Below are 12,879 nucleotides of genomic sequence, written 5' to 3' on the forward strand. Positions count from 1 at the left end.
AGACTGACCCCAGGAGAATGTGAACGCACAATCACGCAGGCCGTGGAGACGCTCAAGCAGGTGAGTGGTACAAACAGGTCCGCCTTTCATCCGGGAAGATCATGCCAGTGGCCCACGGGAGAAGGGCACTGGACAGGCACCAGAGGGCGGACGGGGAGATTCCATGTGGGGATCACAAGGGATGCCCACACGAAGGGGCAGACTAGGCAGACTAGGGAAGAGTGTCAAAATTCGACTCCGAAACTCTCCCAACTACCTTCTTCAACTTCAAACACCAACGGCCCTCACCTATTCAGCGTCCCCATCGCAAACGTCGCGTCTGACCCGGGCTCGCCAGATAGAAGCTGCAAATGTAAAATACAGTCGTGTGGCCAGGTCAGTGTGGCCCGTGTAGTCTTGCCCCAGTGAAAAAGATCATGCCGGAAACGAGGCCTGTCTCACGGTGCCTCTGTGCCACAGAGAGAACCCTCACTGGCCCTCTACTTCTGGGTAGCCTCCAATTTCATCGATGATCGGAAAACAAAAGGCGTTTTCGGAGACCGCAACAGCACTGATGTAAAAGAAGTGTATTTGGGAAGCACAAAGCTTTTGCATTTGGTTTTTCAGCTAGATGCGCTGGGGTTTTACTGGTAAATGTCAACACAGCCTTGGCCGCCCTCTTGTGCAAATGTCTGTTTTCAAAGAAACCTTGGCTTCTCCATCTTCTTCCCTTTAATGAAGCAAGAAATTAAACAGCAAGAAAGCCAGAACCTAGGAGAAAATGTAAAAAAGCAAATTTATACCTCAGGATAAATTAGAAACTTCTCCAGGACAGTACTTTCTAGTTTGTGGGCCACAAAACACTGGCTGCACACAGCAAAAGAAGAACTCCTTGGTCATGTTCGTTTGGAAATGCTGGGATAAACAGAACTGGCAGATTTCTGTACCAAAACATTTTTCACAGACTTGAAAATGAAAATGGCATCATGGATTTCCATGGAGGGGAGGGGCATATAAGAGGTAGCATTCTCCACCTTCGTTTGGTCACGGGAGATGTCTCTTACAAGGAAAAATCTCAGAGAAGATTTCTGGGAAATCTACTTTGAGAAGCCCTGCACCAAAATGTCACCCTGTCCTCTAGCTCCCTTTATTTTTTCTTTCAAACAATTAGCAGTCATGATCTGCTTTTATCAGCTTGGAAAATATGGCATTACTCAATGACAAACTGTTATTTGTAAGTTTAATATCAGGGGAAGATGAGAAAAGGGTATACGCCAGCTCTCTGTGCTGGTTTTGTAACTTTTCTGAGTCTAAATTATTTCAAAATTAATTCTTTTTTTAATCTCTGAAGGTTTCAGAGAGCAAACAAGGCAGTCAGGATCTGATGAAGAAAAATGCACTGGGAAGAGTTGACATTTACGGCTGCTTTTTCCTTCTGGAAAAATTTCTGCCTTACAACACAGAACACACAAGCTGAGCAGAAAGCACCAGCCTAGAACTTGCAGAAGTCTCCCTAGGCTGGGGAGAGGAAAACTGGAGTGCACTGTAACCAAGGAAACCAAGACATTAAGAGGCCAAAATTCCAGGACCATAAAGAAGTGAACACGACAGTTTACATGCAACTTCCTTTAGAGGTTTCTGACAATTCCTAGGCTGCACATATGCGAGGCAGGATGCTAAGATACCAGTGCGAGGAGGCTGCTAGAAGGCTAAACATCTAAGCAGAGATTTCTGCAGAATCACAGTGATCAAGAGACAAAACTGGAGTTCAGGACTGCCTTTCCCCTTGTTATTTGTCAGAATAAAACTAAATCCTCTCTGAGGGGAGACATCACCTAAATTGCTGCCAAGTCTTTGCACACAGGTATCTGCCATTAAAATAATAATTTAAGAAACCCATCTGGTATTATACCAGGTGACTCAACAACAACAACAAAATCTGAAACTAAATTCTCTTTATGTTTTTTTGATGTAACCTCTGTGCCCAACATGGGGCTTGAGCCCACAACCCCAAGATCAAGCATCACACGCTCTACCAACTGAGCCAGCCAGATGCCCCTTAAACTAAGTGTAAAAATAGATGACAATGTAAAATACCACTGCAAAACATTTCAAGAGAACAAACGAAAACTGTAGATGAAGAATTCAATAACTGAAATTCAGAGTTCCACAGCAAGCTTTAATAACAATTAGATGCTGACAAAGAGAGCACGTGTGCACTGGAAGATAAACCACTGGAAAGTATCTAAATTGAAACATAAAGAGAAAGATGATTAAAAACACCAAAAAAAATATTATAAACATAGAACACACAGTGGAAACACCTAACATATGTGTATTTTTGATTTCCAGAATGAGAGGACAGAATAATTGAGAAGAGGCAATATTTGAAGAGAAGATGGCCAAGAATTACTCAATATATGTTGTCAAAAGACATCAAGCTCCAAATTAAAGCTCTTCTATGACTCTCAGGCAGGATAAATATGAAGAAAAACATACCCCGAATAAGTCTTTTACCAAAGACCAAAGACAGGAAAACTTAAAAAAAAAATGCACCAAAAAAGCATCAAAAAGATTGTGAGCTGACAATGGTCACACAGCGTGGCCACAAGACAATGAAATCACATCTTTTCATGTTGACGGAAATCATCTGCCAACTTAAAATGCCATTCTCGGTGAATATACCCTTCATAAATGAAGGCAAAATTTTAAAAACATTCAGACAAGAGGGTGCCTGGGTGGCTCAGTCAGTTGGGCGTCCGACTACGCCTCAGGTCACGATCTTATGGTTTGTGAGTTCGAGCCCCGCATCGGGCTGTGTGCCGACAGCTCGAAGCCTGGAGCCTGCTTCGGATTCTGTGTCTCCCTCTCTGCCCCTCTCTGCTCACACTCTGTCTCTTTCTCTCTCAGAAATAAACATTTAAAAAAACCTTAACAAAATAATAATAAAAATATTCAGACAAAAGTGAGAGAATTTCTCACTGGCGGACCCAGACACACACCAAAAGAAGCACTCAAGGGAGTTCTTCAAATAAAAGAAAAATATCCCTGATGGAAACAAGGAAATAAGGCAAGAAATGAAGAGAACCAGAGAGATGAATCGATGTGAATACTGAAAACTTAAAACAATTATCTTGTGAGGTTTTAAATATATCTAAAATTTTAAAACATGAAAACAATGACACAAAAGCCACCACTAAAGAGGTAGAGATAAATTGTTACTGGGTCTTTTATTGCTTGGAAGTTTTAAGGTACTAATTTAAGAAAGACCCAACCACATAAAAAATGCATGTTGTAATCTCTAGGGTTGCTTTTAAATAATCATAAATATATAACAGGCGAGATACTAGAGAATAAAATGGAATAATAAAAATGATTAATTCAAAAGAAAGTTTAAAAAAGGAGAAATGAAGAAACAAGAATAAACGGGACAAATAAAAAAATAGATTTAATCCAAAAATGTCAGTAATTACTTTAAATGTATATGGACTAAATATTTCAAGTAAAAAATAAAAAGCATCAGCCAAGATCACAAAATACTAAACTATACTATTTTCTGCCAATAAGAGATGCACATTAAATATAATGACACAATAAGAAAATAAAGAAATGGACTATATCAAACACTAACATCTACAACAAAAAAACTGAGAAACTCATACTAACATATAAAATATACTTTCAGACAAAAAACATTATTACTAGAATAAAGAAGGACATTAAAACATGATAAAAAGTAGGGGCGCCTGGGTGGCTCAGTCGGTTAAACGTCCAACTTCAGCTCAGGTCACGATCTCGCGGTCCATGAGTTTGAGCCCCGCGTCGGGCTCTGTGCTGACAGCTCAGAGCCTGGAGCCTGCTTTGGAGTCTGTGTCTCCCTCTCTCTCTGCCCCTCCCCCACTTGTGCTCTGTCTCTTTCTCTCAAAAATAAATAATAAATATTAAAAAATTTTTTTAAATGATACAAGGTCAATCCAAAATTAAGAAATAAGAATCCTAAATCTGTATGCATTTAATCGCATAGCTTCAATGTATAAAGGAAAACCTTATAAAACTAAAACTATAAATAAATGATTCCAAATATTTTAATTTTTCTATACATCTCTCTGCAACCCATAAAACACAAAAAAAACCACCAGTTAGATTGACTTGACTTGAACAATTTAATTTACATATGGAGAATACTACAGCAAACAGGGCAGAATAAAGGTGGTTTTCTTTTCTTTTTTTTTTAAAGTTTATGTATTTATCTTGAGAGGGGAGGAGGGCGGTTGACACAAGGCTCGAACCCATGACCTGTGAGACCATGACCTGAGCTGAAATCAAGAGTCAGATGCCCACCAGACTGAGTCACCCAGGTGCCCCGATGACGATGGTTTTCAAAAGTAGACATGGCACATTTCCCAAAAGAGACCAGACGCTGAGTCATGAAGCACATCTCCAACAACGTCAAAGACGAAAATCATTCAGGGTATGATCTCTGGCCACAGTGAAATTAACATAGAAATCAATACCTGAAAAATTTCCCAAATTATTTGAAAACTAAACATGTCAAAATTCACTGAATCAAATATGAAGTCACCTTGAAGGTTAGAAAATATTTATAAGTGAGTAATACCAAATATAGAGATGTATTTAAGACTGTGCGATGTAGCTAAAGCTATTTCTATTTTTTTCTTAAATGTTTATTTTTGAGAATGAGAACATCCATGCGTGTGCATGAAGTGGGGGGGGGCAGAGAGAGAGAGAGAGAGACAGAGAGAGAGAATCTTAAGCAGGCTCCACACTGTCAGCACAGAGTCCAACTCGGGGCTCAAACTCATGAACTATGAGATCATGACCTGAGCCAAAATCAAGAGCCAGACACTTACCCAACTGAGCCACCCAGGTGCCCCTCTAGAGCTATTTCTTAAGAGGGGATCTTATAGCTCTAAAGCACCAGTTCTCAAACTCTTTCATTTCAGGATCCCAGGATATTCTTAAAAATAATTTAAGACCCCTACCTTACACCATATATCAAAAACAATTCCTTGTTGATCTTAAATGCAAAAGGTAAGACTTGAAAGGTTCTGTAAGATAACATTACCTTGGGACAGGAGACAGCTTGACCAATTCCCAAACGCTAACTATAAAGAAAAGCCAGACATATCAGACTCTGTTCAAGACTGAGAGAGTGAAAAATCAAATCACTGAGTAGAAAAAGATATTTTCCATAAATCTACCTGACGAAGAATCACATTCAGATATTAAAAAGAACTCCTATGGGTCCCTAAGAGGAAGGCAGCATACTCCTGTTTTTTAGCATGGGCAAAAAAAAATAAAAAGCCTTGTGGAAGCAACTTCACAAAGGGGGGGGGGGGTATCCAAACAGGCAACAGGCCTACGAAAACATTTTCGTCTCAAGATCATCCATGAAAATGCAAGTTAAACCACAAGAAGATGACACTTCATCGTTACCGGAGTAACTAAAATTATTTTAAAACAACAATAACACAAGTTTTTCCAAGGGTTAACGGGGCAACCGGAAGGAACACTCCTACGCCACTGGAGGGAGTTTACATTGGTGTCGCGACTTGGGAAAACGGTCTACTATAGAGTCTACTATAACTGAATATATAAGAAGCCATACTCTTATGACTCAGTAATTCCACTCCTAGGTAAAGGCCCGAAAGAAATACCTTATAAGTAACCAAAATGCAGATACAAGCAGTATTACTCACAATAACCCCAAACCACCTAAATGATGGTAGAGTGAATAGATCACAGCTACTTCTAGAAATGCAATACTGTATCGCAATTAAAAAGGAGGAAGTACTCCTTCCGCGTGCGACACATAGGTAGATTTCAGACGTACCACGGAACACTGTCATGGAACACTCTCGTGCCGTGTGATTCTGATTATGAGACGTTCAGAAATAAAAGGGGAACATCCTGTATCATTGCATTCATATAAAATTTAAACACAGAAAAGGCTGATTCGTGGTGATAAAAGTGTAGTAGTTACCTTTAAGTTATGACAAAAGGGAGCTCCCTGGGGTGCTAGTAATATTCTGTATCGAGAACTGGTTCCATGAATGTGCTCGCTTTGTCACAACAGAGCAAGTGGCACCCACAGGACCTGTCACTTCCTTGCATGTGTTTTGATTTCAGTAGAAAATGTTGAAGCACACCCTCCCGTGAACCCTGCATTCGGTGTTCTCAATGCGTGCGCCCGTCACACTTCCCATGATTGATTTGTCTCTAAGGAAGCTTAACAAACAATGCTGGCCTGTCTCTTGCTCTTGTATCTGACCAGTAGAAATAACATTCACATCTGACTATCCGCATCTGGAAGTCTCTGCTCAGTCGAATCATGACTTAACCATACAGAACCTAACAATCTATATTCAAAAGAACAAAAAAAGCCCCAGGGGCTTTTATATGGTGACTGTGTCCTCTGTACCCTAAATGCTGCTACTTCAGATTTAATTATTAGGGCAGCATAATAAAGAAATTCATTCATCTCGCCAAGGGGAAGGAGGGAGAGAAAATACATACAGGAAGGAACTATCAGACGTGGAATCAAGATCGTGGACTGAATACACACATCTTGCACTCCACTGTACCAAATACTTTTTTTTTTTTAATTTTTTTTTTTTAACGTTTATTCCTTTTTGAGAGACAGAGACAGAGCATGAGTAGGGGAGGGGCAGAGAGAGAGAGGCAGACACAGAATCTGAAGCAGGCTCCAGGCTGAGCTGTCAGCAGAGCCTGACGCGGGGCTCGAACTCACGAACCGCGAGATCATGACCTGATCCAAAGTCAGACGCTTAACTGACTGAGCCACTCAGGCGCCCCTGTACCAAATACCTTTATATGAACTTGTAAAGATACAGAAAGAGAGAGAGGCATCTGACACATACATAACAGGGCTGAGAAACAAAAACGGTGCCAGCAGTAGGTCATAAATGGTGACAAATGCCCAGAAGACAGACAGCAGATGGGACCAGAGAGGTTAGGAAGCAACAGGGCAATACCTACACCACAGAAACCCGCTCCCAAGCCCAAAGCCCATGCAGTCGTCTCCCCTTCTCTGCAGGGGTACATTCCAAGACCCCCAGCGGATGCCTGAAACCACAGACAGTACCAAAACCTATATATGTTACTTTTTTTCCTATACATATATACCTACAGTAAAATGTAATTCATAAGCTAGGCACAGTAAGAGGTTAACAGCAACTAACAATAAGACAGAACAGGTACACTAAGCTGAAACGAAAGTTATGTGAATGTGGTTTCTCTCTCTGTCTCAAAGTATCTCACTGTTCTGTACTCACCCTTCTTGTGATGACGTGAGAGGATACAATGCCTACATGATGAGATCAAGGGAGGTGAATGACGTAGGCACTTGACGCAGCATCAGGCTACTAGTGACCCGCTGACAATATGTCAGAAGGAGGATCACCAGCTTGAGGACCATGGCTGACCACGGACAAATGAAACAGCGGGTAACTGAAATTATGGAGAGCGAACCACGGGTAACTGAAACCACGGGAAGTAAAACGACAGATGGGGGCAGGGAGGGGGACTACTGTACAGAGAAACTCCAACTCTAAATAATGTAAACATGAAAAGAAGAGAGTGAGCCCCTGGGAGATCAGCAAGAGACACGATAAAAGAACTGTATAGAAAGCAATAAGGACCAATGGAGCCCCTCCAGCCCCATCTCTGTGCCCACCTCTATACGCGAGGGCAGGATCTGAAGTTACACCATCTTGGCTCAAATTGCTAACTAGAGAGGTAACTCCAGGCAAATTAGGGAAGCTCTCTGTGTCTCCAGTTCCTTATCTGCAAGATACGGATAAAATAATAATAGTAACTATCTCATAAGGGTTAATGTATGGGAAGCATCTGACATTGTTAAGTCTTCTTAAACATGAACCATTTAAGAATATGGTTCTTAAATATGAACCATATTACCACTGAGAAACAGGCAGCTAGGGTGTCTGTCCTGAACCTGCAACCTAAAGAGAGTGGACTGCTCTAATTGTTGGGCCCCAAAGTGGGTATAAAGACCTGAGAGATGCAAGAGATCCTTCCAAACATCCCAACAGATACCAGGGGAAACATGGAGAGGCAGTACTGCCCAAGAATAGAAGAACTCCATTTCCAGGATAAAACCCTTTTCTCCAGTCTTCTTGTCTGCTGTCCTGTGGCCCTCACTCTAGCATGAAGCCCACTGGTTGCCACACCCACCCAACACTCAGTCCTTCCACTGTCTGCCAATATACAAATAGACAAAACTTAAGTCAACTACCTAAGTGTTGGACAGTGTCCCTCATTCTTATCAACCAATGGCCAGGAATCGTGGAAATTTAAGGAAAACTAGGGGCATGAGGGGAAGTGTCAAAGAGGAAAGTTTATGACCCAAAGGAAGCAGAGATGATCAAGGTGCAGAGGGGAACTTCTAAAACATCTCATTAACACCCACAGAGATATTTGAGAAGTTACTGTATACATAAAACAAGAAAAGGCTCCAATGAAAAAAGGAGCTATTAAAATGGGGTAAAAAAAAAAACCTCAAAAAAAAAAGGGTGAGCACAGAATAGACAAAGCTGAAATATGAATTGCTTATTGGGAAGACAGAGTCAAGGAAATGTGTCCCAGAATCTACAGCAAAACCCAACAAGAGATGGGAAGGAGAAAGAAGTTTCGCTCGACTCCTCTTAGCTGTGTGCCCAGGACCACCCCCCTTCTGGGCATCCCACCCATTCTATCAGGAAGGCCTGCTGTCCTCGGGCCAGGCTTGACTTTGGGCTCCCTACAGAAGCTGATTCTACATTGTGGACCCACCATGGGGAAAGAGGTTCTGACTGGAGTAAATGTTCCCAGTAAGTTCAGAGGCTGACCCTGTCAGCTCCACACCTAGAAATTGGAGGCTATCACTAAGAGCAGAGTGTACTAGAATCTCTTCGACTCATTTTCTGCACACCCTCGCTTTTTCTCAGAAGAGACAGCTATGATTTGGCCAACGAGAAAGTCTGCATTCTGTTGGGCAGAATTTCCTCCAAGCTGAAGACATATAAATGGAGGACTTCTCTATTTCCAGCACTGATGCTGGTTTCCATCCATTTTTATATTTCTTTGGCCATTTTCAATTAGGACTGATGGATGAGATTGACATTTTTTTCCCCATAAATGTCATTATGTTTCTTTAAAAGTTTGCTCACATGTACCCAATCCAATGATCATTAGCTATAGGGCTCTATGAGTCTGACCTTTTCAAAAGTTGGATTCTAGCCTGTATTCTGTGTTTGATCCCTTTCAGAGCAAAACGTGATCTTGCAGGATTTCCTTTGTAAAAGACCCTGCACGGTTAAGGCAGAGTCTTTCAGGAATGTAATTAATCAAGAAGGCTGCTCTCTTTCTGGGGCCCTGTGCGTGGGGTCCAGACCACAGACAGGCCCACTTTGGAGCCCAGAGTTCCACTGGGACTTCGGGAGGAAGTTACTCTTTTCCTTTTTTCCTTTCTTTTGATTTGCTCTGTTATGAACCCTTTGCATTGACCTAAGTAGGCGAAGACCTCATGAGGACAGGATCAAATAGCTCTTGAGGGGAGTTACAAAAGATCAGATGAGATAATACGTTTTGAACCACATGAAACAGTCTGGCTGGAAAAAAGGTATTTCATTCTTATCAAGCCACCTGGGTCATCCTAGGAAAATTTCACCACCTTCAAAAGGAGGTAGGAAGTTGATGCTGAGAATGTTTTATTCCTAACGCTCACCAATAAATGTCGGTCTAAAGAGAGTTCTGCCAGAAATGATACACCTGTGTGTTTCTTTTAATGAGTAAGTAGGAACCCCTTGTTTTGAATTTTAAAATTGCATAACCAGGCCCTGACCTATGATAGCGCTCTTTTATGTAGATGGCATTTTGTAAAATTAAAACAATAATGAGAAATACAAAATTTAAAACATTATCAATTGAAATCTGACTTATGTGCAAGAATTAAGGGGAAAAGTCCCCCTACTCCCAGGTATAATCACTGTTAATAGTAGGGATAGTTTTTCCCACCTCTTACCTAATTTAAACACACACACACACACACACACACACACACACACAACACACACACACACATTTCTGTTTACAAAAGTAACAATAAGTTATACATGTTTATTTACAACCACCCCAAAGAAGAGACCTTCGCATTCTGGAATTCATTCAACAGAAAACACTGGAGTGTCCTCTAGGCACCAAGCTACATACAATATTTGGAGGTCAATCTATTCCCTCCTCAATACTTTGGAGATGTTGCGAGCTATAGTATTTTCTGGCACTTAATGTTACTGAGGAAAGACTAAGGGAAGGATTTTTTCTGATACTCATGTTTAGAACTCTTTATCCTGGAAAAAAAATTAATTTCTTTTTATAAAGTCAAGTGGCTTTTCCCGTCGGTTTTTCTTAGTCTTCATGGAGCCCCTGCGAGTTGCATTAGCAGGTCAACTAATTTATGGATTTTTTAAAAGCCCAGAGACAGAAGAAAAGGTCCAGAGTCCCTTGTCCTGTGCCAACATGAGGAAGAGAGAAGAGATACTGCTGTTCTGGGAAGTAACCGAAGGCCCAAACTCAGGGCAGATCAAAGGTCAGCACACCCTGGGGCCAGAAGTGGGGCCGGTGGTATTAAAGGGACCCTCCCTGGCACCTGGATGGCTCAGTCATTGCAGCTCCGGTCATGATTTCCTGGTTCATGACTTCAATCCCCACGTCAGGCTCCGTGCTGACAGCTCAGAGCCTGGAGCCTGCTTCGGATTCTGTGTGTGTGTGTCTCTCTCTCTGCACCTCCCCCACTCGCACTCCATCTCTCTCAAACATAAATAAACATAAAAAAAAAATATTTTTAAGGGACCCTCCCCGTGAGGATCTTGAAAAAGCGGGCTAGTGCCACCAGCATTAAAAAAGTGCATTCCTGGCAGGGGTCAAGCCAACACCAACCAGAGAGGCCCAGGAGTGAAGGAAGTCTGCTCTGAGCACCCGTCAGGAACCAACAAGAGGCATGTGCATCGTCCACAACACCCAGAAGCTCCCCCGCCCCACTGTCCCCTTCTCCCACCGCACATTCCAAATCCTGGGGGCCAGCAGCTCTGGGGAAGGAGGCTCAGAGAGAAAAACGGGGGCGCACCCTCCCGGATGGCAATGGACCGGCTGAGGTCGGCCCCGGCCGGGCTAGGGGGGAAGCCCCGCTCCAGGCACCCTTCGGGCTGCGATGCTCACAGGGGCCTGCAAGATCTCTCGGCCAGGCTGACCCCGTGTGCCACGCGTAAGCAGCGGCCTTCACAGGGGGAACACGTGGAGGCTGGGGGTGGACAGCTTTAGGGGGATACACGTCCACACCCGCGGCCTGTGTGCACTCCTTCCTAGGCCGCCGAGGCCCCCGGACGAAGGCGAAGCGAAGCACAGGCTCCCCCCACCCCCATCTCACGGCGGACGGCCCAGGCTGTGAAAACCAACGGTGGCTCTTCAACGTCTCCCGCTCCCCGGAATCAACGTTCACCGTCCTCACGCCTTTCGCGGCCTACCACGGAACCGTGCACCGTTTCCCTGCGTTCCCCGCACGCTGCCAGTCTAGCCCTTACTTCCCAGAACCGCTTCTTCGGGAGCCTTCACGCGGATCATCCCCGTCTTCCCACGGGCCTGTCCCGTCCCCGCCCGCCAGGGCCAGCACCGCGCTGCCGGCCGCCCGCTCGGTCCCCTCCGTCGCCGGTGCCCGCGGCGCCCGGGCTTCGCTCCAGGTGCCAATGCGCCCAGGCCGGGCGGAGGATCCCTAGGCGGCAGGTGCCGTCCGGGCCCCCCGCTCTCCCAGCATCCCTCGCGACCACAGCTCATCACGTGACCCGATAGGGCCAATGAGACCCGAGCGGACGTGCGCTGGAGGGAGGGGGGCGGTTCCGGGAAACTCTGGTGTAAAGGTGAGCTGTTGGGGTGACACTCCCTCTTCCTTCTTCCGGCCTTGAGCCCCGGTGTCCGAGGCTGCAGCAGCCAGTAGGGACTACAAGGAAAAGGCTTTAAGAACTGCAGCCGTGGTATCATTAAGCGGCTGAACACACACACCAGCAGCCGCCCGCCTCTGGACTTGGCATTATCTGAATAAAATAAACCCAGATCTGTACGTGGCTGGGGTTACTTGCAGCCAAACTTGTTCCTAATCGGTACAGTTTACAATCTGGCTCCAGTTAAACTGTTCTCTTCAGGGATCTTCTAATTTCTAAATCCCCCAAATAAATCTCAGCGCTTCGCTTACATGGCCTGCCTTCATTTGGACCCTACTGACCGTTCTTTGTTGGAAAGTCTCCCTTTTCTTGGCCTCCGTGGCCTAAGTGTTCTCCCCTTACTCCCCACTCTTTAAGTACTTTCATGATTTTGTGTTACTCGACCGTGATTAGGCCTCGGCCATCCCTCTCTCTCTTGCCCTACAGGACCTTCCCAGGTATTTCAACCCATTCCCATGGGTTTACCCATCTAGATCAGCCTATATATGCTGCTGACTTGGAAATCTATATCTCCAGCCCAAACTTCTTTCCTAAACTTCAATTCTTTTCACACCCCAAGTGTCTGCCAGACATTTTCTCTGGATATTCCAAAGACACCTCAAACACACAATTTAAAAATTAACAGACTCATCATTCTGTTCTTCAAATTGACTTCTTGGCCCATATCCCTTTCTCAACTGGTGGAACCACCATTCACACAGTTGATAAAGTCTGGAATCTGATGAAGTTGTCATAGACTTTACAGAAACTCGAAGGGACTCCCAGAAAAACGAGCGTGCGTGTGCGTGCGTGCACGCATGTGTCTCGTAGAAATGAAAGTGAGCAGCTGCCGAAATGCTACCAATCTGTCTTCCCTCTCACTTGTCCC

General features: G+C 44.0%; 1 protein-coding gene across 8 annotated transcripts in view; it reads right to left on the reverse strand.

Annotated features, from left to right (window-relative positions):
* The window catches only part of SH3GL3 (SH3 domain containing GRB2 like 3, endophilin A3), a 130,609-nt gene that overhangs the window by 55,309 nt on the left and 62,421 nt on the right, over nt 1–12,879 (reverse strand). For 2 of the 8 annotated variants that reach the window (XM_042987936.1, XM_042987934.1), the window contains exon 1: nt 11,598–11,791. The exons of 4 other annotated variants lie outside the window; for them this stretch is intronic. Coding sequence is in view for 1 of the 4 variants with exons in the window: in XM_042987932.1 (XP_042843866.1) it covers nt 11,602–11,637 (36 nt within the window). In the remaining 3 variants the exon portion in view is untranslated. Of the gene's footprint in view, nt 1–288; nt 421–11,597; nt 11,792–12,879 lie in introns of those variants that run through there. 2 more of the 8 variants (XM_042987932.1, XM_042987935.1) reach the window with 2 other exon arrangements.

The sequence above is a fragment of the Panthera tigris genome, chromosome B3 (assembly GCF_018350195.1).
Source record: "Panthera tigris isolate Pti1 chromosome B3, P.tigris_Pti1_mat1.1, whole genome shotgun sequence".
In the NCBI taxonomy this organism is placed as follows: Eukaryota; Metazoa; Chordata; class Mammalia; order Carnivora; family Felidae; genus Panthera; species Panthera tigris.